Source organism: Anabas testudineus, chromosome 3, assembly GCF_900324465.2.
Source record: "Anabas testudineus chromosome 3, fAnaTes1.2, whole genome shotgun sequence".
In the NCBI taxonomy this organism is placed as follows: Eukaryota; Metazoa; Chordata; class Actinopteri; order Anabantiformes; family Anabantidae; genus Anabas; species Anabas testudineus.
Genome location: NC_046612.1, coordinates 22,844,771 through 22,871,874, shown reverse-complemented (window position 1 = coordinate 22,871,874; position 27,104 = coordinate 22,844,771). Strand labels below are relative to the sequence as shown.

General features: G+C 39.0%; 1 protein-coding gene across 2 annotated transcripts; it reads left to right on the top strand.

Annotated features, from left to right (window-relative positions):
* Positions 1-1,646: 1,646 nt before the first annotated feature.
* rhpn2 (rhophilin, Rho GTPase binding protein 2) lies at positions 1,647-27,104 on the top strand. Of its 2 annotated transcripts, none has more exons than XM_026378172.1 (15): positions 1,647-1,853; positions 7,896-8,011; positions 11,917-12,045; positions 15,368-15,443; positions 16,358-16,435; positions 16,614-16,738; positions 17,008-17,174; positions 18,900-19,087; positions 19,288-19,444; positions 20,783-20,902; positions 21,042-21,236; positions 21,700-21,746; positions 23,387-23,533; positions 24,492-24,647; positions 26,423-27,104. In XM_026378172.1, the coding sequence occupies exons 1-15, from the start codon at positions 1,794-1,796 to the stop codon at positions 26,666-26,668; spliced, it is 2,007 nt and encodes a 668-aa protein (XP_026233957.1). In that variant the 5' UTR covers positions 1,647-1,793; the 3' UTR covers positions 26,669-27,104. The 2 variants fall into 2 exon arrangements, with proteins under 2 accessions (XP_026233957.1, XP_026233956.1); XM_026378171.1 differs by having other exon boundaries at positions 1,794-1,853; positions 21,700-21,776.

Sequence of the window (27,104 nt, the reverse complement as noted above, 5' to 3'; positions counted from 1 at the left end):
TAAAATCCAGACCTCTGTAATGATGCAAGAAGGCAGCGATCCCAGTACTTTACCATCATGTCCATTTCAAGTCTTATAACCAGCAACAAATCTATGTTGCTCGTCTCTTTTGTGAACACAAACAAGAAGGGTTTATTAGTGCTGACTCATAAACACTCTGCTGACACAGTATGACAGTAATGACAGCAGCCTTAAATGGATTAATGAGATTCCGCAGAAGCACAAATGTCTATCTAAAACTATATTTCGTAATGTCTAGGTGTAATTAACTCTGTTAAAGTGGTTCCAGCAAAGAAACATATGTCCTTGCTTTGAATCTAAATGTAATGTAATGTCTTTTGCTCAGTTGTTTTAGCTCAGTTGTCTAATATTCATTTGAATATAAATTTGAAATCCTTAAAACGATGATTATGTGTCTGGACTCCTACGAGAAAATGGAGACAGAAAATTAGTATGCCTTCTCACATTCATTAGCCAAATGGAAATTATATCATTCAGCCCAACGGTTGTTAAATGAGGTTAAAAATAAAACAGTTTCTGGTCTAAAAACCTTTGTCTGGCTTTGAGATGTAGGAATGTTCCAGACAAAGACAGCTTTGCCCTAGTTTATAGCCACAGCTACACCCTCAATCCCTGATTTCACCTCAGTGTTGCTGATATCAATAATCCCCTCCTGACATAACCACTTCTTCTACGAACCTTTGTAACTGGCAAAAACCCTTCACACAGAGGCAGCGGGCCGCTCAGGCTTCACCTCTGACACCAGCGAACCTGAGAAGCTGAACATTAAGCGCTGAATCAAAAACACAGCACTTACAAGAATAAGATTCAGCTCAGGGGTTGAGTTCACCTCACCCACAAACACTCTCAGTGGGAATGAGAGATCAACACAATCAAGAAAAAATCTCAGCAGCCGAATCAACCACAGTTCATCCTGCCACTGTTGCTAGGAAACGCAATTAAACTACAGGTCAAAGATCATAGATGCTGATCTCGTAAATGTATAATATGTTAAAATGATGTTTGTTTTTTTTAATTAGTTTTATAGAAAAATGATTATTGTACATTCACAGGTTTAGTTTTGTAATATTTATTCAAGTTTCCAGCAGGCAGCTGTAACAATCTTAATTACTTCAAGATTACTATAAAAATAGAAATGTTACTGCTCTAGTTGTGATTTTAGTGTCCTTACTTTTAAATCAAATTTCTTTATTCAACCAACAACACACTAACACACTAAGGTCCCGTTTATTCACGTTTACCGTTTAATTAATAATATAATATAATAACAGCTTTGCATGTTCCTCTGGAGCCTGTATGGTGCTGTTACGGAGCGGCCTGGATTTTCTATCCCACTTACATCACTTTAATTATCCCGACCAAGCTGCTGCATTTGCTTTATTGGGGCTGGCACGGGCAGCAGATGGTGCAACGAGGCCTGCCCACTAATCTGAGGCGCCAGTCCGACTTGAATGTGAGATTTGTTTAGCGTTGTATAAACGGCATCTCGGTCGACATGACATACGCTGAGGTTCATACCTAAGGCCGTCAGGTGTCGTCCGGGAGGCGGAGGTGGTCGTGAACGCACCACTCAGCCCGTTTGTTTGTTTTTTCTACTTCCGTGTGGGCGGAGTCAGAGCTCCGTGCTGGACAAGTCTCTGACCTGCGTCCTCTCTCCCAGCAGACACACACGGAGCAGGAGGATCCTCACCTGTGGGACTGTCCGTCTGGTAGAAAAAGCTTTTTAACTTGCTCGTTTTTCCTCTGAGGGTCTCGGACTCCGCGGCTTCAGGATGACGGACACTCTCATACCAAACGGCATCAAAGACAGCGGAGGAGACGGTTTTAAGAAGGTGAGGTTCACTTCTTTTCTAACAGTGGGAAATACTGATGTGAACTCCTAATTTATTGTTTCCGGACCCAACCAGAGCTGCTACTGTGTCTTTTCTTCACCCACTTGGCAGAAATGAGACACTTCACCGAGTCAAACGGACATTTTTATGTCCAAATTGTTCACTTCTCACTCAAACATGTCCTCAAAACAACATAGAAATGACGAGTGTTGAAAGGTTATTTCATTTTTTTATTTGGGTTTCAGTCTTAAATTCAATCTAATAATATAATGTAGTGAATTTTTCCCGATGTGTCACCGACAGCAGCAGAAACTGTCAGCTTCAGGTGTTTGTGTGTGTGTGTGTGTGTGTGTGTGTGTGTGTGTGTGTGTGTGTGTGTGTGTGTGTGTGTGTGTGTGTGTGTGTGTGTGTGTGTGTCCCTCTCCCTCTCTCATCTCATCAACATCCTCCCACAGTGATTTTTTTCTACACAATGGTGAAAGGATTATTAAGCAAATTACCCCCCCCACCACAACCATTCACTCCCAAGAATAGCTGTATCTCCTGCTGGTACTGATAAGGGCAGTGACCAAACATCCCATAATTAACCTTTACAGTCCCCTGCTATCTCTCAGGGGTGTGAGTGACAGATAATAGGAAGTGAGATATGGAAGAGCTATTGATTGATGGTAAACTTGGGTCAGATTAGCCTGCTTCCAATGTGTCGCCACTCTTTTTGCTCCTACTTTTAATCAGGTATGAATTTGCTCAGAACTCTACTTTCAGTTTCCCAATGACTGTAACTTACACATATGCGAGATGCCTACAACCCTACTCTACCTACAAGGCTCAAATGTGAATGTGAGTGGCAGGTTATATAAATTGTCACTCGCCCTGTATTAGTTTTGATGTCTAAGCCTTTCATTATGGAAATATGCTGGTGAGATGTCATTATGCCCTGATAGTCCTCAGAGGACTCGGCATTTGTTGAATCAGGACTGGCAGAGAAACCTCCCTAACCAGTTTTGCATGCACCTGAGATTGTAACATTTTCCAGTCAAGTCAGTTTTATTTATGTAGCTCTCTTCACGCACAATGCCGATCCAAAGTGCGCCACATCCGCATAGAAGCAGGTTAACCAATATTTTAGACTAGATTAACTAAATTATCTCAAAATGTCAAATGTGAACTCTTTAACAGGAAAGTGTTTATCCGTTAAAGTTTTTTTTTTCCTTTTTTTTTTAACAGCTGTAGCTTTTAAAACTATAAAATAGCCACTTGGCAGTGGTCGAGTGACTACTTAATGTGTTTTTCCTGAGTTCCCTGTCTACCACGCTGTGGTCCGCGTCTCATTCCCCCCACATTTGTACTGGTGTCCTCAACCAGAGTGTTTTAATAGACAAGCTTGTTTAGATGGACATCTGAACAGGGCCTTTGTTTCTTTCAATCCCCCCGAATCCCCTTCTGAACGCTGTCTGGATTTAGGTTCTGTGCCGCTCTTCCTGTGTTTATAAAAATGTCAGTGGGAACCAGCATCTGCGCATGATGGGAGACAGTAGAACCTAATAATTTAGTCCCAAACAGTTTCCTCTATTACTGTAACACTCATGATATAGTTTAATTAATCTTTTTTGTTCTTTCTTTCTTTATGTGTGCTTTGTCCTCTGTATTTCTCAGCTCCGAACTCTCTGGAACCTTTTAATTACTTCGTAGAAATCATTCTCATTCTCATTCAGCAGATTCTTAGAAACCACAGTGCAATGAGTTCTGCATTCGGGTTTTCTCATGTTAAACAGATTTGCAATTTGGAAACTTTTTGGTCAAATTTTAACCAAGTGGAGCCAAGATCTCTGCTTCCATTTTTTTTGTGCTCCATTTTCTCCTGGGTGAAAATGAGTTTAATGATTTACAAGGCCTCACTAGATTCGACCAATGCTCCCTGGAGCTGTTGTGGTTCAGGGCTTCCTTCACAGCCGTCCACTGGTTCACCTCCAGCTGGCCAAGGTCCGACTGGATTTGCTGCAGGATGGAAACATGGCAGAACAAAAAGCAGAATCTGCATGTTTTTTTCTCTTCATCCACCTCAGCCAAACAGGGCATTGACGTAGCATCTGGCCTGCGGCCGTCCTTCAGCCAGACCACAAACACAAATTGACAACATGTGTCCTGGTTCACAAACCAGACAAACTCCCTCAACTTAGACATACACTTAGATTCCCTCGGCACTGTTTGTATTGGAAAGAGACAAATGAGAAGTGCAGCTGTGATCAAATATTGTAGTTCAGGTTGGCACTTAGTTGGACTGAACGATTCACAGCCTCTTTTGAGCTGTCAAAACATCCCTACTATATTAAGAGTGGATTCAATTAGTAAAGTCTAGTGAACATGCATGAAATCTTTCTGTCATTGTGTATTATCATATTTTTATACAGCTCACACTCAGTATTTACAGTGCAGACAAGCAAGCATTCTGTTGTGTTTTCATAACTGGGTCATGACGGAAGCTCTTTCATGGCAAGTTGCCACTTTTAATCATCACTTGCAAACCAGCTATCCTGTGAATCATTGGTCGTATAAGACAACAGAAAAATCATCTGGTGTTTGATGGAAATGATAATGGACTGCTCTCTTTGTGTTTTGCTCTAATGAAGGGGTTTTGTATGCTCATAGAGAAAGGCTGTGCTGCACTGAGTATGCCAGTGAATAGGAGGGGTTCAGTTCCCTCAGCAGTTCAGTGGGTTAGGAGATGTAGATGCAGGGGTAGTAGCTATGGTTAGTGGTCAAGTTACTACTAATGTGTCGCCAAGTAGGATGTCAGATGGTCTGTGGTAAAAACAGCAGCCCTTTTTCACTGTTAATAAAATCTGGTTAGTGCTACAAAAATGAAGGATTTTGCTCAAGACAAACAAAAAGCCTACCCATTGTACAACAGTATTAAAGGTGATATAAAACAAAATATCAAAGTGATTTTACACTATTGGGTTTATAGATTAGGTCACACTGATGAGACAAGATGTTGTAGTTATTGATTGAAACAGCGTTGCTACGCAGGATCAGGGTCAACTATTTGGAATGCTAGCACTGGAGTTTCATATCATACTGCATGTTAAACATGAAAACATGCTGCTATGGTTACTATCAACCTCTAGCTACTCCCTGTTCTTTAACACACACATACACCCTACTTTTGATGCCGCAAATTACGCAATGACGTAGTGCAACACAGACACACCCTCTCCTGTTGTTTTGTGCTCGCATCCTGACTTTACAGCCTTGGTAAGAATAGCTCCAGCTACCTCCAGTCACACCACACCCCCAGCATTCTCCATGCAGCTCTGTTGTGTAATTAACAAGGCTTTGTTTTTTTTTTAAATAAATGATTAATCATTACAGTTTTGTCACTGAAGTGTTTGAAAAGAAATACCTGAGGAACAATAGCAGAGTGGCCATAGAGTGAATCATACTTCAACTAAAAACAAAAAAAGTCTAGATGAAATGAGACCCTTGTTTCAACCACTTCAGCTCAATAGGGTTTGCGTACTTCTCATCTCAGCGATAACTCTCAACATGTTTTCTCCATCCTTTAAATTGTAATTAATATTTATTTTCTTGAGTTGGTGTTTAGATCATCACAGACCTTTTTGATACATTACACCCTACAAAAACATCCTGTCGCTAAAATCTGTTTTTTGTAAACTTGAGTCAGGTTGTTGCCTGGTCAGCTGAACATGAGTCAGACAATCGTGTATCTATAATTTGTGTATCTCGTCCTGGTATGGTGAGATGCATATAAACAGGAAAGGTATGGTTCATCTGTTAGACCTGTGACCTCTGATTCTCTACCTTGAGGTTGCTATGTGGAATGTGAAGCTAATTTTGCTGCTGACCTCAGACTTAGTCAGATAAGTTAGTACATTGTCAAAGTGTCCCACACCGAGGACAGTAAATGACAGTAACTGGTTTTACTGAGCTGACCGGTCTCTGTGCGTCATGAGTGCAGTAGAAACCACACCTATGGTGCGCTGTGAGTCAGTCAGTATGAATTTCTTAAACCAGTTTATCTGAGCTGCTACAGTATAAGTGACAGTCTGTTGACTTAGGAAGGCTGTGACTCTTGTGATAGGGACAAGGGCACATGGTACAGCCACATACAGACTGTTATAATACAGAGTGAGTGCATGTGTTGCATGTGAGTACAACGAAATGCAGGTCTTCCCACACACAACTTATGATTTATTTTTACTGTATCGAATAGTAAAATTAAAGTAAAATCTCACATACAGTGACAAGAAAAAGTATGTAAACCTTTTGAAATTTTGTGGTTTCTGCATTCATTTGTCATGATCTGATCTTCATATAAGTCAAGTGTATTAGTTATTAATTAAATATGATGTGCATAAAAAATAATAATACAAAAAAATCAGATCTTTCATGTCTTGAGAATAACCATTGAAACCTCATAGTACTAGTGGAAAAAGTATGTGAACCTGGGAATAATGCCCTCCAAAAAGCTAAATGGTGTCAGGTGTTAGCATACCTGGAGTCTTGTTAAGAAAATTAGTTTTTAGCTGTGGGCTAGAGCTACTTTGACGGACAAAAAAAACACTCTTAACGTTTTGAGTTTGCGCTGCACAAGAAGAATGTGCTTATTTGAGCCATACCTCGCTAAAAGGAGCTGTCAGAAAATCTACGATCAAGAATTGCTGATTTGCATAAAGCTCGAAAAGGGTTAAAAAGTGATGTCAAAGACTTTCACCAGTCTACAGTTAGACAAACAATCTACAAATGAAGACACTTTGGGACTGTGGCTACTCTATCAAGAAGTGGACGGTCAGTCAAAATGACCCTAAGAGCACAACAAACACTCATCAATGAGGTAAAGAAGCAACCCTGAGAGACAAAGATTTGAAGGCATCACTGGAACTGGCTAACATCTGTGTTCATGAGTCTACAGTAGGTAAAATATTGAACAAGTGTGTCTATGGCAGGACACCGCGACGGAACTGCAGGAAATTGCTGAATGCCTGAAGTTTGCCAAAGAGCACATACTTTTTTCCTTCTTGGTTGTTCTTACTAAAAACATGTAAGATCAGAATTTTCTTTTGTTATTATTTTAGGCACATCATATTTTTTAATACTCTTGATTTGATTTTATGACAAATTGATGCAGAACACCACAGAATTCCATAAGGTTCTTGCCACTGTAAGTTTATTTAAAAGTCAAGACTCAAAAATTTAGACATTAGAGCAACAATTAGAGCAGATGCAGTGAGTAGTAATTGAGCACCTTGACTAAATGGTAATATGCTGCCAGCTTTGTAGTAGTGAGTCGACATATCTGAGTGAATGAGAAGTGTAACTTCATGCTCTGGACACCTCAGATCAGTTTTGGCCCAGGCTTAACTGATGATATGTTCATAATATGCCAGATACTTAAATTTTCTAAACGAGAACAAAGACATTTGCTCAGTAGATTGTGGTATCACTGACTGTCTGCAGAACAACTGCTCGCAGACAGTCAGTACTAACTAATTATGGAAAAGTGCTTAGAACACAACTAATCAATAAATAAAGATATGAAACAGAGATCCCCCATAAAGAAATTGAATTTGGAGCAACCAATCAATGTTTTTGCTGCTTGTTGTCGTTGTTCTTCTGCTGCCTGCTGTTTTTTCCTCTCTCCTCTTTCCACTCACCCCAACTGGTCCAGGCAGATGACCGCCCACCCTGAGCTTAATTTTTCCTCTCTGCTGTCGCCTACATATTTCTGTATACAGTTATATTGTGTAAGGACCTAACCCATACATTGTTAAGTATATGAGTATATGGCTTTTGTCATTATTTGGCATTAAATAAACAAAATAAAATTGAATTAAGGAACTGTTTAATATTTGGAGCCTAAGCACTGCAACGTAAAACCCATAAACTGAAAAAGAAATGATCCTATGTTTTTACAGCATGTTTTTTTTTTTTTTTTCTTAATCTGCTTACAGTGCATTTTGACTCACAGTATCTAAAAAAGTTGTCATCAGCTGACATTGTTTTTGTATCTCCTTGTCTCAGGGTTGTAACCCGTTCGCCCAGACAGGACGAAGCAAACTGCAGAACCAACGAGCCAGTCTGAACAAAGAGATCATTAAAGAGATGAGGATGAGGGCTGGCGCTGAGAACCTGCTGAAGTGAGAACACAACTGATTTCTGATAACACATGCAAACCTTTGCATACTGTACATTTGTGTGTCTGCTTTTTTGTGGGATTGATGATGTGCAAAGAACACAGGTGAAAGAAGTAGAAAAACACATAACATCACAAACTTGCAGTTGTTAGATAAAGAACAATTTCTGTCTTAGCTTGTCACTTGCCTGTATTGTTACATAGTTATGCATTATATGTGACATTTAGTCATTTCCAGCTGGTCTGTTGTTGTTGGGACAAGTTTGGGTTCACCTCCTTCATCAATCTGTCGTGACTACTTTTTGGTAAGACTTAAAACAACCAAGGGAGGCAGATGGTATTCAATGTAAACAATGCGGACGAGGAGCATTCCGTGTTCGCTGGAAACAAAAAGCTACTGTTATATGTGGTGTAGAAGAAACCTCAGGAAATGTCAGCATTTAGTCGGGGCTTTTTTTTTAGTTTGATTCTAAGTTGCAAAAGCATTTTGCTTCCTGTTCACAATTATTTATAGAATGCAGATGCTTACTAGCTATTTAGCATTTTTACTTGCGCTTTTATTTCTGTATTTATTTTATTTCTGTAGTTTAATTAAATTACTTTAGACCTAAAAGGTCTGTATTTGGTGAATTTGGTGTGAAGGGAGATGTGTCCCTTCACAATTAAACTTAGAAATCTCCTCCCACTGCAGAAATACCTCTTTTAAAGAACAGTTTAGAAAAACAAGTTTACAATTTAATTTGTAGCATAACAATTTTAGTTCTAAGATATAAACATATTTAATTTTACATTGGTGCATTCTTTTACTCCAGTGTTAGCAAAACTTCAAGTCAGACTGAAGCTGCTCCATAAGTCAAAAAATGATGCATGAATGTTTGTGCAGTTACTAAAGTAGATTTACCAACCTTTCACTCTAGTCATTTACTTTGCATCTTTATGTTTGCACAGGCATTTAAGTCCTTCTCATTCACGCTATTATGCTCTGCTGTTTTCGTAAAAACGTTTAGTTGTCTATTCTGACAAGAGTCGATTGTCGATTACAATGCTTTGTAATCATAACTGCTCATTGCAGACATTGTTTCTAATGGGGGAAAAAAAAGACATGTACGGATCTCCTCCAAACATGTTTAATTATACATGAGATGATATCATCATAGTCTGTCATATTCAAGGAGTGCATCTTTGGAGGTCACTGAGGAACACTAATTGAAATGTAACACCAATAGAACCTGTTTTACTTGATTAGAAAAACAAGTCTGTCAGCTGCCAAGTGAGACAAAAATAGCAGTCGGAAAACCTCACGTCATAGTTTTAAAATTTCCAGTGTTGGAAAAAAAAAGCTCCCTGACAAAGAGTAAACACTAATGGAATATTATAAGTTTATGACATGGTTATTGTATTGGGTTGTACAGTATTAAATTATACAGTTCTTCCACCTTCTGTCTTTATCTTTGGTTCAGTTTGGCCAGTGGCAGTGACCACGTATCTTTTTAGCAGTCAGATGGTATCAAATTTAGTGAACTGTCAAGGGTCTGCTGTCAGTAAAAAATGTTTATTGTCGCTCTGGCTGTAGCTTTCTGTCAGTACTGTAGAAACAAATCATTTAGCAGTGCACCTTTTCTCTATTAGTGATGCCCCAACTTCTCCTGCTGAGATTCCTGGATCATCTCCCTTTCCGTTTGTGAGATTAATCTGGCGAGGGATGGCATTGTTGTGTTTCTTAGTGTATGTCTTCAGTAGACCCGTCTAAAGCTAATATCAACCCCAGATGCCTCCACATTCTTTTAGTACTTCACATAGTCTGTCTAGCCAAGGCCAGAGGCTAGTGGACTCTCCCTCTCTCTCTCCCTGCTCTCTCTCTTTCTGTGTGTGTGTGTGTGTGTGTGTGTGTGTGTGTGTGTTTGCACGTGTGTCTTTGCCAGCCCTGCTGCAGCTTGGAGAACAGTCTGGGTGCATTTTTGAGTTACAGGTATGCTATTAGGTTTATTTTTAAGGCCTTAAATTATATGAACTGAGACTGTAGATCTTTGTTTGCATGGGTGTGTCTGTTGTGGTGTGCATAACAGAGATGTCATGCCTCATGGGTCTCACCTCCCCAGGTGTAGAAAATCAAAAAGATAGTCAGTAATCATATAGAACTTTTTTTTTTTTTCTTACCTTCACAGTGTGTGTGCGTGTGTGTGTGTGTGTGTGTCTGTCTGTCTGTCTGTCTTTGTCTTTTTTTAATTTGCTGCCATTCTTTCTCCTGCCCCCCTTTTTCTCTTTCTCTGCTGTTCTACATTCCTCTCCCTATCAGCAGCAGGTGTAGTCTAAACCTGGTCAAACCAGTTGTATTCCCTGCTCTGCTCTTATCTTGTCTTGCCTTACTGCTCTTAACAGTAAAGATAGTCAGGGGGAAAAAAATGAAAGAGGAACCCAAATACAAAATCAACAATATAAAGTAGCTATAAATGCAATGCAAAGTAGGTTTTGGAATACACTGAAAACACATTTGGGTTCATGCAAGAGACAGAATAAATTAATCAGTCAATTGAAGCAACAAAAAAAGGCATATGTTGACTTCAGTGTCAGTTAGGAAACTACAGTGAGTACCAAAAGTCTGTTTCAGGTCAAGGGCACTGAAGAAAAGTTTAAGAAACAGTTTACCAAAAACAATTTTTTTTCCAGAGAAGAGGATGAGGGAAACTATATTTGCTGGTTTACACTTAGATTCCCACACTCTGTGGGATGATATTAGACATTAAATTGGAAATTAATAATAGTCTTGAGGCTAGAAAGCTGTTTTTTATCGAGTCCAAACCACAGTACCTCTTCTTTCTCCACCCTGATGGATTCCCCAGACCAAACCTCTTCAGAAACCCTTCAGCAAGCCATGGTGCGGTGTGAAGGTCAGGGGCGTTCATATTGTGTTACTGTATGTGTTTGTGTGAAGAGAAAAATTATATCTAGTAATGTGATAATATATGCTGGCCATTCTTATATTTTAAGAAAATTAATGTAGACCAAAGAGGCGAGGGAACTATGTTGGACTAAGTGACAGACTGCTTTCTCTTTTAAAAACGCCTGCCTGATAGCATTTCTTTACATCTCACCTTTCATGTCCTATGTAACTACACTGTACAGAGAGATAAGGTGATGGACAGGCAGCTGACAATAGTAAAACATCTCTGGACTGACAGATTTGGGACTGGAGTATAGTGGAGAGCATGAGGGTTCTCTGTAAAACACAGATAAGGATATAATATGACCACTGAGGTGACCTTCTATCACCTTGGGTGCATGTGAATTGAGAAATGTGTTTTCACAAATGGACAATGTGTAATAAATTCTGCATTACAAAAGCGCTATCCGCTCTATATATGAAATCAGCCTTATCGCTGCTGCTCAGTGAATCATAATCTATTTTAGGATCTTATCTATGTTTGTTTTGGAAATTCTGCAAGCAAACATACATAATACATCTTCCTCATTTTAACACTAAGTTCACATGCTAGGCTCATGTGTTTATGATTACAGAAATATGCAATAAGTTGTACAATTCTGGGGGCACATCTGTATACTGACATTTGAATAAATATTTGTTTACACACATCATGCAAATGTGTTCTTAAAGAATCTGTACAATTGGCAACATACTGTGTATTAGGAAATACACTGAATGATCATATCAAATCTGTCTGTCATGCAATGGTAAATCAATTTGAAACGGCAACCTTACCACAAGAAAGATCTGTAAATCAAGTGTACAGCATTTGTGGTTCAGGATGCATGCTTGTTTTCATAATCAGCTGCAGGAAAGTTTGGTTCTGTCAGAGTGAATAATAACAAGGCTGATTCTTGTATTTATTTTCTTGTAACCACTGTTTATTTCATTTTTTTTGTCTGCATCTCTCTTTCTTCTGTATGCAGAGCTACATCTAACAACAAAGTTAAAGAGATGGTCCTGTTGGAGTTAAGTTATGTTAACTCCAACCTGCAGCTACTAATGGGACAGCTGGAGGGACTCAACAGCTCAGTAGATGTCTACCAGAACGCCCAGTAAGTACAACTATTACATTTTTTACTACTGCTGAGTTTGCTGCCTTTGCTAATGTAGGCTTATTGTAATAAAAATCATAAAAAGAGGTTAAATATGAAGTTGTTGCACAGAGGTTTCTACACCTGCCATAGTGTTGATTAGCAGCCAGCAAGACAGTCATGGCCCTGACAGTCATCCTGCATCCTTTCAGAAGTAAGACAGTTGTTGACAGAGGAGATGTGACAAGGATGTGCAAACTTAGATAAGAATCAAATATAAGGCTCAGTCAGTGGGTGTATGTGACAGTGATGGGCTCTGGTATTTTCTGTCTTTAAAGATAAGCCAAGTAAATAGGGTGTGTATCACAACAAAGTATGTACAGTGTGTCATGAGGATACACAGTCATGTGTGGAGTGAGGCTTGGTAAAACACAAAGGAACACAATTTTTTTTTAATGAGCTACAGACCCAGTTTTCATTTTCTGGTCTGCAGGATGACCTTATAAAACCTAGAATGCCAGCCTAGGTTTGCACTACAAGAAGTCCGGATTAATTTGTTTGGCTTATAAGGTCTCAGTGCTGTAAGGTCCAGGAGGATTTAACCTGGTTTTAATGAATCAGGTTGTCTGTCTGCAGGGTTGCAGACAACGTGATCGCATCAGGAAATTGGGTATATTTTCCTGACTTTATTTTGTATTCCACTCGATGATTAAGTTTTTATTTCCAATAGAAATTTGTGTCTGTAAGTAAGAACAAGTGTCTGTAAGTGCCAGATTTGATGGGAGCAGTCAGCCATTCATGACCCTCAGTCTCAGAGAGGCACCTATTTACTCCTCAATGCCCAGACATTAGGAAGGCTGTGAAACTATCATCACCCATTCTTCATTCTGTGCAGAGTACAAGGATTTTACATAATTGCATTGACATTAGCAGACAAACAAAAGGACATCCATACCTGCATTAGTGTATAGGTAACATGTATGTGTGGGTATCAGATCGGAGCAGGTGTGTCAGTGGGATGACACTGTACAGCCACAGTGAAGAGTTAGCCTCCTCCTCCCAGCATGAAATATAACCTCTTGGGTAAAGAAACAAAAACCTCTCCTCACATTTCTTGACTTTTCCCACGAGTCCACTTTCCTCTAAATAGCATTGTTTTTTTTTGTTTTTTTCGTCTTTTAGCAGGCTGTAGTATGAGGCAATGAATAACAGAAAGCATGTTTGTGCATGTGCTTTATATGGAGTTACTGATGTCCATGAAATATAAGATCGAATACGGAAAGGACTTGTTAAATAAAATAAAATTATACTTAGGATGTAGATTTACAAGCATATTATTCCTTCAGTGTCAGTAAAAATCCCAACATGTTTCTTTTGTGCAATCTGTGATGCATTCAGTGTTCAGTTCCTTGGTGTAATGTTCTTAAACAAAACAAAAAAGACAAAGTGAACTTTCTTAAAGATATTCTGAATCAGCATATCTTAAGTGATATTAAATAGAGACACAGATTAGATATCAGCACTGCATGCCTGCCTCATTAACATTGCTACATGTGGTAGTGTGGTAAGAAAGGTTTGCACTTTTTTGTACTGTCTAAGATAAGAGAGTAAGAAAAGGAGTTTGTGTTTACAGTATATGTTGGTTTACGTGTCTTCACGTATTTTGATATCTACTTTATTTTAATAAAGTGATTAGTTCAAGTTTTCAAGTTGTGCTGGACTCTTTCTGAAAACCAGTTATGTCTGGACTGCCAAGGAAATAGTTGTCTGTTCCATGTCTTGCAAACTGGCACATAAACTGTGTGTGTGTGTGTGTAGGGAGACGGAGGTTGAGCTTTTGAGAGGCTTTTAACATTTTAGATTCCCTGCAGAGCACATATCCTCAACCCCCCAATCCCTCCCTCTGCCAAACCAGAAAAAACACCAGAGTGATCTCATCTCATGTACTAATGGAGTACACTGCAGCCTCTATCTTGCTCGGTCTGTTACTGATGAATGAGGTTTTCTGTGATTCACAGAGCCAGTATGCCAGAGGAATGCCTCCTTATCATAGAGTGATGAATGAGTGCGAGGAGTTGTTTTTCTCGGCACTGTGGATTTGACGTCTTGTATAGTGAGAAGATTGTACTTGCTCTGATCTCTTTGATGGAAAGAGTCATGATTGTAATAGATTTGGGATAAGATTATTTATGTATAATTCATGAACAGTTGTAAATATTGGTTATTTATATGAAGTTATATTTCTGATGTTTGTCCAACTGCTGCATTCACTGGAGGTTGTTTTGAATAACTTAAATGTGTTGCTAATCCAGACCATCCCTGGTTTGTTTTTAAGAAGGTTAATTTATTCAGCAACACCTCATTATTCTGCTTTCACTAGGTTCAGGGTTTCTTTTTTCAGACTCTGCCTGATCAGCACCAGGTATCTGTCAGGTTATATTTCCTCAGCTCTGATAACAAGCTGAACCTGCTTTCCATCTATCAGCAGCAAGGGCTTCCAGGGTCATGCAGCCAGACCAAACCATTAAAGCTACAGCAGAGATCAAAACAGAAGTTTAACATGGTGTTTTATGACGTTGTGTGTTTTCTGTTTAGTGGGCAAAAGCCTGCTTTTAGTGAAACAGAAAAGAAACAAAAAGAAATAATTGTTGGCATTAATCAGCAGAGGGTCGTGTAGCTTTACACTTTACAGGGAGATATGGGGCCTACATTTATCTTTAAATCCTAACTCCTGCAGTGTGTGCTGTACTTTTCTCTATCTGGCACTATCTGCCTAATCAAGACCTACCATACTTTCTCTAAACCCAAAACAAACATTAAACTAAACTACACCTGCCTGCCGGAAAGTGTCTTCTCAAGGAGTGAAATTGAATATGAAGTTACTATTCAACTATTATCTGCTACTAATCCTAGATTTAAGATACATTACATACAATTCAAGAGAAGGGGTTTCTTTTTGTACGAAAATTTCATACTGCAACTTGGAGCCTGCTTTTCTACACATTTAACGTACTCACTGTATGCACACTTCCCTCCAAAAGTATTGGAACAGAGAGGCCAGTTCCTTTATTTTTCCCGTAGACATGAAAAATAGGTGGGGTCAAACAAAAAGTGTTGTATAATCATAAAGTTGTATATCGGATCCATGCATGAACACCTGGAAATAAAAGCTGAAATGTTGATCTTGGCTTACATTAATTGTTCTTTGCAATGCAGAGGCCTTTTCCTTATATAGATAAACAGCTTCTTCATTATCATGTGTTGTCAGCATTGTTAGAATTTGAAGGTGAGGAGCAAGGTGACTGAAAATAATTATACTTATGTCTTTTTGTGTTGTGTACAGGGAAACAGCCAACATCCCTCTCATTGCTCTGGGTCTGAAAGAGACCAAAGAAGTCGACTTCTCCACTCCTTTCAAGGTACAGAAAATACAGCAGTATTTTATGGTATAGTAATATGTGGATTAATAGTTTACAAGACATTAGCATATCTAGTTAAGCTTTTGAACAGAGAGATGCAGAGTAAAGTGATGGTGTTCAACTGTGTTTAACCATAGTTTGTAGAGATGTAAGAATCATCACTGCATACCTAGTTTTCAGTTAAATATAACTTAAACATCATGTCAGCATAAACACACCCTATGCTCATGGACAAATAGGGATAGCAAAGTTAATTTGAAACAGACCTACTGGGATATGATGTAGGTTTACAGATTAAGGCTTAAAAATACATCAAGTGTGACACACATTGTTTGGCAGGGTTTGCAATGAGGATTGAGCCATTTCAAATACTTCTTGTTCTTCTTTCTTTGGGTCACATTGTCTGAACCTTGTGTACCTGGTATACCTGTTCATTTTTTTATTCAGGTACAATACATCAGCTGACTATATATATAGATGTGTCTAATTAACCAAAGTGGGTCAGTAGTTGTTGAGACTAGTTGAATTATCAAGTAGCTACATGTGAGGAGGCACCCTCATAAAACCTCTGATGGCATATTTATAGTGCAGTGCATCCTGTTCTGGTTTACTGACAGGACATTTTAGGTATGTTAACTGTGCATTGTTAGGTAAATTCTTCTATACAAATTAACTATAGTCACACCTGTCTTAATGACAAGATGCATCCTACCTCTGACTGACCTACCTCTAATTGGCAGCTCTCGTGACCCTATTTGGCAATGCACAGTTGGAGTTGGCTCCTGTGTGCACTTAAATCAATAAATCATCTGACAGAGCAAAGTAGTTGAGAAAAGCCGCCTTGTAGCTGAAAGATCACAGGTTTAAGCCCCAACAATTGACTGGAAAACTGAGATGATGTTTGTTTTTGACAGGACTTTATCTTGGACCATTACAGTGAAGATGGTAACAGTTATGAAGATGAAATTGCTGACCTGATGGACCTGCGGCAGGTAGTGTACACACACCGTCTGACCTAACAGTATATGATGATGTGTGTTTATTTATTTTACACTTTCTTTTTTATTAGAAAGCAAGTAAAACACAGCATAGTTCCAGATTGTACATTTGCTTTGGAGCACTCACTCAGAAGACGTTACACACTATAATGTCTTTCCTTTTGTGTCCTAGGCTTGCAGAACACCAAGTCGAAATGAGGCTGGACTGGAGCTGATGGCGAAATACTACAGCCACATTCCTTTGGTGGAGAGCCGTTTCTTCTCTCCAAATTATCAGACTGGCATCTTCTTTACTTGGTACACACTTATTACTAGCTACCGGAAATGAAAAACAAAGTCAAAAATAATAAAACCATCTTGAAGACCAGTTATCATGCTTTATGAAATTCTTTTATATTATTTTGTTAAAGTAATAATTGCAAAATAAAACAAATGCAAACTCTACTGATGAAAGCGAGAGAGATACTCTGATCTGTGAGGAACAAGAAAAGATGCCACTGTTATGTTGTGGTGCAAAAAAAGGGCTACTTGGTTTTTGTTTAACTGCTCTGTTTTCTTTCCTTTAGGTATGACTCCTTTACAGGAGTGCCAGTGTGCCAACAGAATCTGTCCCTGGAGAAAGCCAGCATCCTCTTCAACATGGCGGCCCTCTACTCTCAAATTGCTACACGCAGTAACCGGCAGACAACAAAAGGCCTAATGGAGGCCATCTCTTCCTTTCAGAAAGCTGCAGGTAGGAAGCAAAACAGTGGCAAACTGGGATAATTTCTATTGTTGATTTCAAGCATTTCAAATTAGATCCTTGTCTCTATATCTATTTCCATTAGTTCAAACAAGAGACATAATCAGAGATAAAAAGCTTCTGCAAAACTCTCTTTGACAAAGAGCACATACAGTGGGAGAAGTGATAGGAATAGAGAAAGCAAGAAAAGAGATGGGACTATGAATAATCAGGTGTAAAGTATTTTGATTATCACTCTGACCCAGAAAATAGCCAGGTGCTGCAGCTTATCCAATCTAAGATGGTCCTTTTTCTTGCTGATATTTTCGAATGAAAGCACACAGATAGCAAACTATTAACCAACAGTAAAGAGTACTAGTGTAAACACAGACATACAGACAACCTCCACCCTCACATTTCTACTCCATGATGGAGAATAAATGTAGTTGATGTCTCTCTGGCTCCATGTCATGTGGCTGAGCTCCAGAAAGCACCAGTCATATGAACTGGTTTTCCAACTTTAGAGGTTTCAGGAAGCTCAGACAAGTCTTGACAGAATTATGACTTGGCAGTATGAGGAATATTTCAGAATAATTACAGCCTAGAACAGGTCAGGGTTTTGGTTATGTTTCTTTGATGGCTATAATTTAGGCTTGTACTAAGTAAAACAATTACGCTGTTATGAGGAACATTGTCACTGGTATAAAGAGCCAGTAGTAGACTGAGCTGGGGTGTGATAGGCAGCACTACTGTAGGAGGGCTGCTCCAGTGCCCTTCAGCCAGGGAGACAAAACAGGTTTAAAGATAGGAGGAGCCTGCCAGCAATTGCAGAACCTTAGATGAAGACTTTTGAGGCAGCTCTCTGTTATTAAGTTGTCCACAATCCTCTGAAGCCTGGTTTTTAATCTGTAAAGCAACAGTTACTCACCCTCATTTGGAATGCAGCTGTTCTGATTGCTTCTATCGAACACGAAAAACCAATCTATGAAGGTTTGTGTTTTGGCTCAGTTTTAAAGGAGGTCTCACTGTTAGCAAACAGCTCTTCTCTGATAGTGGATACCATGTGTTGGCAAGTAAATGGCCTGTGGAAATGAGAAAGACGTTTAGGAGATGATTTACATATAGTCTCACTTAAACATCTGTTTAAGAGTGTGTCATTCATTATGGTTGACCCAATCTTTTGTTATGTGGGATCACACACTAATATGAATATTCACTGTTGACCAAACACATGTAAACAACTTTGTAGAGAAACTAACTAATGCCATTAGGATAACTCTTAAGTTAGCTCTTATTTCATAACTGAGCTAGACAGAATGCACAAATGTAACCCCCTTATAATCTCTCTACCCATACGAGACCAAAACCCCATAACCCAAACTAGAGGGCGTCTGAAATTATAACTTTGTATATAAATAAGTCTGCTTGATTTTCTGTTTGGAAGGGCCTCTTGTTATGTAGTTGACCCTGACTTCACTGTGAAAATATGGAGGAGAAAAGAGATAAAATTCCTGTTATTCCCCGCAGGCCTCAAAATATAATTACAAGCACAATACTTTTTCAGACTGTAAGCAAACAATTTTAGTTCTTGCAGAGCTAAATAGAACACAGATGATCTTCAAAAACATGCTTGATTTTAAACTTGATTTTCTTTGCTATTCTTTAGTGGCAGTAATTTAGTTTTGAGGTGTATTGATCTCTCTCTCTCTCTCTCTCTCTCTCTCTCTCTCCTCCCAGGTATCTTGAACCACCTTAAGGAGACATTCACCCACACTCCCAGCTACGACATGAGTCCAGCCATGCTCAGTATGTTGATTCGGTTGATGCTTGCTCAGGCTCAGGAGTGTCTGTTTGAGAAGACTGCACTGCCTGGTATTCGAAACCAGTTCAACTCCCTGATGAAAATGGCCCAAGAGGCTGCAAAAGTAAGCAGCAGCAAAAGCACAACGTATCATCATAAATGTACAGTAGGTTTTCTTTAGCTGTAAATTAGGATATACTAAACCTAAAGTGGGTGCAAAGTGATAATGTCACAACAGTCAGATTTCTCACTGTCATCTCATTTTTCTTCAGATAAAAGCTTTTAAGATGTTCTCAGTAACTCTTATCTTTCTTCTCCTGCCAGGTCTCAGAAATCTATGACTATGTCCATCAGTCCATGATCCAGACTCCAATCAAAGACAATGTCCCATTGTTGTGGTCCACCATGTCACAAGTCAAAGCCAACCATTACCGCTCCATGGCACACTACTTTGTAGCCTCAGCGCTGCTTGACCACCAGTGTAAGGAAAATAGTTTGTAGAGAAGTTAAAAATGTCGCACAGATCCTCTGACTAAAGGCTGGCTGAGAAAGATTGAACTGATTTCTGTATTTAGAATTAGAAAAAGATTTAAATTAAAGTAACTGAAATTGAACATCAAGTTATTCTCTAACTATTTTCTGATCCTATTCCTAGATTCAAGATGCATTAGATTCAATTCAACTTTATTTAACTTAAAGCTGTAAAGACTCAGTCAACACAAATCAAATATTTTTAACAAGACTATACAAACATTGTGAATTTGGATCAAGAGGTCGGGTTCATTTATGAGCACAATTGTATCTACTCTCGTTCACCTCCACTTCCACTGTGTTTCCTGTAAGTTTTTGCCCCCTGTAGGTTTTAACGTACCCAGTCTGCTGTTAAGGTGTAAGAATTACAATGTAACACTAAACACATAATCCTTCTCTTAAAGTGAGATACAGAATGAGCCACTGTGTTGGTCATGTCAGATAGCTGAACTGAACCACAGCCAGTCACAGTGCTGTTGCATAATAGCTATTTAGCCTCAAAAATACACACATAAACTATGGTGAAGAGATGTTGGGGTTTCCAGGAAGTCTGGCAAAATGGACAAAGATAGCTGCCAGAAAGATTTCCACTACCATACATCAATATTTTGCAATGATCTTTTTGTTTTTTTTATTACTTTTTATTTGCTCATTTCCACTTTCAATTTCTCAACGACTCAAAACCAAATAAAAAAAATAGAGTAGATTATGAAACTTCACGGAGGCTGATCATAGTTTTACCCAGGGACAGGATTGAATAGAGGAACAACAGAGCGAAGCAACTTTGAGTTTGGCAGCTCATTAACAGATTCCTATGTGAATCAGGAGAATAGAGCTATTATCAAAGGTCTGTAGACTCGGCCCAGAAACAGGACAGACTGAAGGCAGCTGTAGGAGAGCGATTACCACAAACACTGCTAAATAAACACTCAGAAAGTTCTAGAAAGCTCTGGTGCTTTAGGTTTGCCTGCAAAATTTTCAAAGCCATTAAAATCAGGGTAAATAGTTTTTTCTGTCAGTTGTGCTAATATTTACACTTAAATTCACACATTCGACTACTGTTCGAATGTTTAGAGTCACATACTGTAGAAATTCCTTTGTTTTTAAAAAAAAAATTAAATTGAGTGTGTACAGGCTTTTCTGTGTATGTTGAATGTAATGCACAACTTGCAGTGTGTGAGGTGTGGGTTTAGCGGTTAGACAAATGCAATTTGATGAATGATTTTCTTTTATTTTAAACATGTTTAAAATTCAGTCTCACAATTCTTTGTGTTTTCTGTGTGCCCAGTGGGTCCCAATGATGATGAGGACCAGCAGGAAAAGACCTTATCGCAGGTCTATGATCACCTTCCTGAGGGCCGCACTCCTCTGGACATCCTGAAGAAGAAAGATGAACGTCAGTGCATTGGTAAGAGTGAGCACACAGGCTAAGCACCACAGTGCCCATGACACTCCCTGTTCAACTCTGTCCTTTTTCCTTCTTTTTTAAAATTTTTTTCTTCATTAATCTTTTCTTTGTCTTTGTTTTTCTCCCTTTCTCTCTGCAGGTAAAGCACACATTCGACGGGCCATTCTAGGTCATGAGGAGGCTCTGAGGACTTATGCGTTGTGCCACCACTTGAACAAGATGGATGCTCTGCAGGACATCTTAAAAGCCAGTCATGAGCGTTCACTCAACAAGTGCAGTGACAATGAAAATGAGGACGATTTCACTGACTACACAGAGGCCCCAGATATTATCTGTGAGTCTTGAGTCTTGTTTTTAAGAAAAGGCAACATCACAATGAAAATATCCTGTTTAAGTAAACGTGTGAAAGTAGAACAGGATGAGAACAATTGCTATATATACAAGTCTCCATTAATCAACACTGAGGTGACAGCTATTCTTTCAGTGGTCGACATGGAAACTGACCACTCACCTCAGTGTAACTACAACAAACACTTCACCAATGACACTAAAGTCCAGCACGACCAGTGTGTTTATTTGTGAGGCTTGTCTCTCAGCAAACAGTACTTAAAAAGGCAGCTATGTTGTGTACCACACCTGCTGCAATCGGCGAGATAAGTGACATTTATTTCCAAGGTACAGATGATGTAATGTTTACACTGCTAACTCCCTGCTCGCCTTTCTACAGGGCAACAGTTGAAATGTGGCTTGGACTGTAAACACTGTAGAATGACAGCTTGCCCCCTTTCTTTCCATAGCTAAAACAGAGCACAAAGCAGAGCTGGAGGTTCCCGCAACCATTAAGGTGAAAGTCAACGACTTTTTCCAGAGGCTGGTATGTGGGCTACTAATCTTCTTTCACTGTCATTGTTGATTTTTATACTGTACATATTGGTTGGTTTATTCAGCAAATGATGTGAAATTGCTCTGGTTTTGTGTTGTGTTTAAATTGCTCTTGTGTTTTTAACACCCACATTGTATTTTGGTTATTTCTGAGTACAACCAACCAATGATGAGTCTCCTGGAAGCTCTGGTACACTTGACAAACCCTTCCATCCAAAGTTGTGTACAAAGCCTCCTGGACATTCATCCAAAAGAAAAAAAAAAAACAACTAAAATAACACTAACCATGGATACTAACCAGAGGCAGATCAAAGGAGTTTTACTTTGCCATTATAATTTATTGCTGCTGTTTTGGGGGAAAAAAATAAGTCAGTGTTGGTTATTTGAATTTATCTCAAGATTTTAATCTGAGAATAACATTTCCTCCAATTCCTCTAAACATTAAATCACATACAGTACAGCTTATTTCTCCCATTACCTACTCATATATTTGCTCCTTGCTAGCTCAAGTTTAAAGTTTGATCTCTTTTGGGGTTGCTCATACTAAAATATAAGCAAGCCTGTTACTGCGCTGGTCCCATTATCGTGGTGGTGGCTGGGAGGGGACACTGGTATGTCACTGGGACTGAACTTGTCTCTTCATGTCCTCTCAAAACCTTCCGTTTGTTTCATCTAGCACATTTTACAATTGCTATAACTAAAAAGGGTTTCAGTTTCAAGATGAACAACCTTACAAGCTGGTAATTACTAAAGAAGTTAATAGTCAGAGATTGTTACTAAACAACAGGTGTAAGGAATCTCTAAGAAGTATCTTATCTTTTTCCTGTTGTATAATTCCTCTTCATGAATAGTCTCAGCATCAAGACTGTAATCTTGTAAGAGAGAAATGAGAGACTGCAAAGCCAAATCCAGCACTCCAGTTAATTGCTGAATTGATAATTAAAGGAACAAGAGCATCGGGCATCAGTGTTACATGGGATTGAGTGTCAGGATTTAGTGGAGGAGAGATATTCCCAGGAGATTAGAAGTATATTGATGCAACATAGCATTTGGCCTCAGCAGTCTCAGTGGGAAAGAAGGGCATGCTGGTGATGAGTTCTGATCAGTTTTCACCAACAGTTTCACCTTTGTTACTGTGACGTTAAATGATTTCAATAATAAACTGCAGATTAGAAATTTTAGTTATTATAATTTTTATACATGGATTTAAGTTGGTTTAAAACGAGTAAAACAAAATAATTGGTCTTAAACAAACAGTATATGCAACAATTTCATATTAAACTTTTCTTTTCCTATTTTTTTTTGACAGACCATGTAAAGTAAGCATTTCATGTAGTTAATTTTTTAAATTTAAAGACAACAAAATGGTAAAGCACACACACTAAATGTAATGTATAAATAGTGCTGTGATTACACGTGCCATACGTGGATTTATTGACGTTTAACTGGGCTGTAAGGACATGAGAGGTGGTTATGAAAATGAAATTCAGTTCTCCCCCAGGTGTTCACCAAAATTCTTGAACTCAACAGGATATTAGCATCTTGAGCCTATAAAACCTGTAGCCATAATAAACACAGCATCCTGACCCTATCTCCACACAGGGTCCTCTGTCGGTCTTCTCAGCCAAGCAGCGGTGGACGGCTCCAAGGACAATACGACTTCGCCCTGAAGACAGAGACCTGGGCTTCACTCTGAAAGGAGAATCACCAGTGCAGGTGGTTTCATTGGACCCCCAGTGCTCTGCTGCTGTGAGTAAACATACGTTCTTTACATGTAACTGGACAAGGGAAGACCAGTTTTCTATATTGTTGCAAGTCTTTCAGTTAAGGCCTGTATAGGTAATCCATCAAAGATCTCTAACAAACCTTGTAGTTAATGGAATAAAATCCCTATTTCTCAATTTTCAAGTTCAAGTGTCTTTGTGCCCTTTCTGCAATGTGGTGGTAAAATATGATCACCCAGTGGAATCTATTTAAAAATGTACTTTCATCTTTTAAATTAAACAATTCATGCTCAGTACTTGAAGTCAAACTTTAACTAAAGCCATGTGATACTGAATATCAAACAGCTCAAGTTATACAGCCTTATCCTTTTCAGAGAACTGTGTTGAAATAAAGTCATTCTCTGAAACCTGAACAGGAGTCAAGTTCCGAGTCCCAATTCTCTCCTCCCCCTCCTCATCCACCCTGGCTGCTAATTTCATTAAACAATCCTTCCTCAGTCAGACAGCTCATTAAGCAGTGCTGACAAAGAACAGAGTCTTATAAGGCTCTGCAGAGAAACAGATTAGTAGTATTACATGAGCTTAACTAGGCCAAATTCTTCATAACTTTTAATACTGCATTCAACAGGATTTAGTTTAAAACTGACCAAATTTCCACAGTTGTTGATCTTCCTCCAGTAAACACTGATAAATTTGTCAGGCAGAAATAGCTGAGTAGATAAACGGATTTCCCACAGCTATCAAATAATGTGTACACGCACACACACACACACACACACACACACACACACACACACAAACACAGTTTTGCCTGCTTTAAAAAAAAAGCTTTGTTTGGGACTAAACCTGCCTCTGGGAGCAAGAAAGTAGGTGAACCTGACATTCAAACGTTTCATTGTAACTATTTACTCGGTCTACTGCAGTGTTATGGCATTTCACTAGTTCTCCTCTCTAACACCTGTTATTTCTCATGTCTTTTTCAGACTGATGGACTCAAAGAAGGTGACTACATTGTTGCTGTGGGCAGCACTGACTGCAAATGGATGGGTGTGAGCGAAGTGATGCGGCTGCTAAAGGACGTGAATCATGAGGGGACTGACATCCAGGTGGTCAGTCTTATGGACAGCACCCCTTCCATGGTATGCGATGCCCCCCTCCCTTCTTGTTGGTTGTGAGAAAAGCCATCTGTCTGGTTTGTTGGCAAATACTGACAGCAATATTGTATCAGTCAGTTTGTTGTCTTTGTATCAGATGACGGAACAGAGTTTCAAGTTGCTCCTTGAAGCGAAAATAGTTTATGGTTTCCTGTTAAAAGTAGCTCTTTGGCTATGACCTACATCTATTGTATAAAAGATTTCAGCTGCCATACCACTTTTGTATGATTAAATCCCATTGTAAGATGTAAAAAGATTCTAATCACAGTCAAAGAGGGATTGATTCAATATACACGTGGACAAAATTGTTGGTACCCCTCTGTTAAAGAAAGAAAAACCCACAATGGTCATGGAAATAACTTGAAACTGACTTTTGAATTGTGGCTCAACAGAATCTTTTTAAAAAACAAACCAATGAAACAGGCCTGGACAAAAATGATGGTACCCTTGACTTAATATTTAGTTGCACAGTAGGCACAGTGTTCTTTGCTTCATTTTTGCATCTGTGAACATAGAGCTGATGTACCTTGCCAAAAAGCTCCGTTTTGTCTCTTCTGTCCAAAGCACATTCTACCAGTAGCTTTGTGGCTTCAACATGCATTGTGGTAAATTCCAGTCTCACTTTTTTATGATTTGCTTTTCTCCTTGGTCATCTCCCATGAAGTCCAATTTGGATGGTGCGATCTGAAACTGATGTGCCTTGACTTTGGCATTCACTTTTAATTTCTTTGGAGGTGGTTCTAGGTTCTTTAGTTACCGTTCGTATTATCCATCTCTTTAATTTGTCATCAATTTTCCTCTTGCAGCCACGTCCAGAATAGGTTGGCTACAGTCCCGTCGACCTTAAACTTCTGAATAATATGTGTAACTGTAGTCACAGGAACATCAAGCTGCTTGGAGATGATCTTACAGCCTTTACCTTTAACATGCTTGTCTGTAATTTTCTTACTAATCTTCTGAGACAACTCTCTCCCTCTCTTTCTATGGTCCGTGTTCAGTGTAGTACACACCATGTCACCAAACATCACAGTTAGCATTTGTCACCTGTGATGCTAATTAGAGGACACACCTTCGTTTAACATATCTCTATAATCAAACTGTTTTCTATCAATTTATTGAGGAACCATCATTTTTGTCCAGGCCTGTTTCATTAGTTGGTTTTTTAAAAAGATTCTGTTGAGCCACAATTCAAAATCAATGTCTGATTTTCATTGGTTAATTTTAAATTTTTATTTATTATTGCTTTTGTCAGTTTTAAGTTTTTTAGTGACCATTGTGGGTTCTTCTTTCATTAACAGAGGGGTACCAACAATGTTCACACTTGCATAATAACTCAGAAACAGAAGTAGGCTTAAATGGTGCTCAGTAGTGACTGGCTTTAACAAATTAGAAATGTTGCAACATCCTTCTACTACTAGGCACATAGCTGAAATCCACATAGGTCCCTTGCAGAACACCATATTGACAATAATTAGTTTTTTTTCCCCCACGATCATCTGATCTGATCATTATGGTTTGTCTTATTTTGTTTTATTTGTCTAGTCAATGTGCATTTCACATCAGGTACATGTGCTTCACAATACTTTGTTGATGATTCTGGTAAATGTTATGAGCCATAGTGTTAAAACAATGACAAAATGGTAAGTGAATCATTCCATGTATTGATGGAGACCATGTCGTGTCCAAGGCAGAGAGCAGCTCTGATTAAACAATGACTGACACTTTCCACTAAATGTCACTGTCGATCTCTCTCTGTCCAGCCTACCAAGAGTGCCACTTTCTGTGGAAATCTGCCGAAGACCTACTCCATGATTTGTCTGGCCTATGATGACGATGGCAAGAACCCCAAATCCCGCAAAGTAACCAAGAAGTCATCTTTCCTCAGCTGGGGTCTGAAGAACAAGCTGAAGAGTGCCAGCACCCTTAGCCTTCCCACAGCAGACTGGAATAAACCCTTCCCCAGCTTCCCCAGCTCAAGCTCCCACAACGACAGTGCCCTGTACTGATCTAGCTGACGGTTATTTACTGTCCACAAGAGTCGTGCAGTATGCATATTGAGCCTAATATGGCTATGTACAGTACTGTTCTGTACTCATACTGACCCTGCTGGTACATAGGGGCCCTTGGGTGTTTCCACTGGAATATTGAGCAGTAGTGTAGCTTGAATGCCATCAGTGTAGTTGTGACGTTACCGTCTACCATGTACTGTATATAAGTGCCTGTGTTAGTGCATGAAAGCTGCACAGCACAGTTCAGTATCTGAATTAAACTGGACCCCAAACAAACTGGAAAATCAGTCTGCACCATGCCAGTATATGTACAGCACAGTACAACTGCACTGTGGGAAACAACATACCAGTTATAATTCTAGGTTAAATATACACACAGCACTGAAGAGAGGCTTCTAAGTTAAACTCATTATTTTCTCCAAAAAAAAAAAAA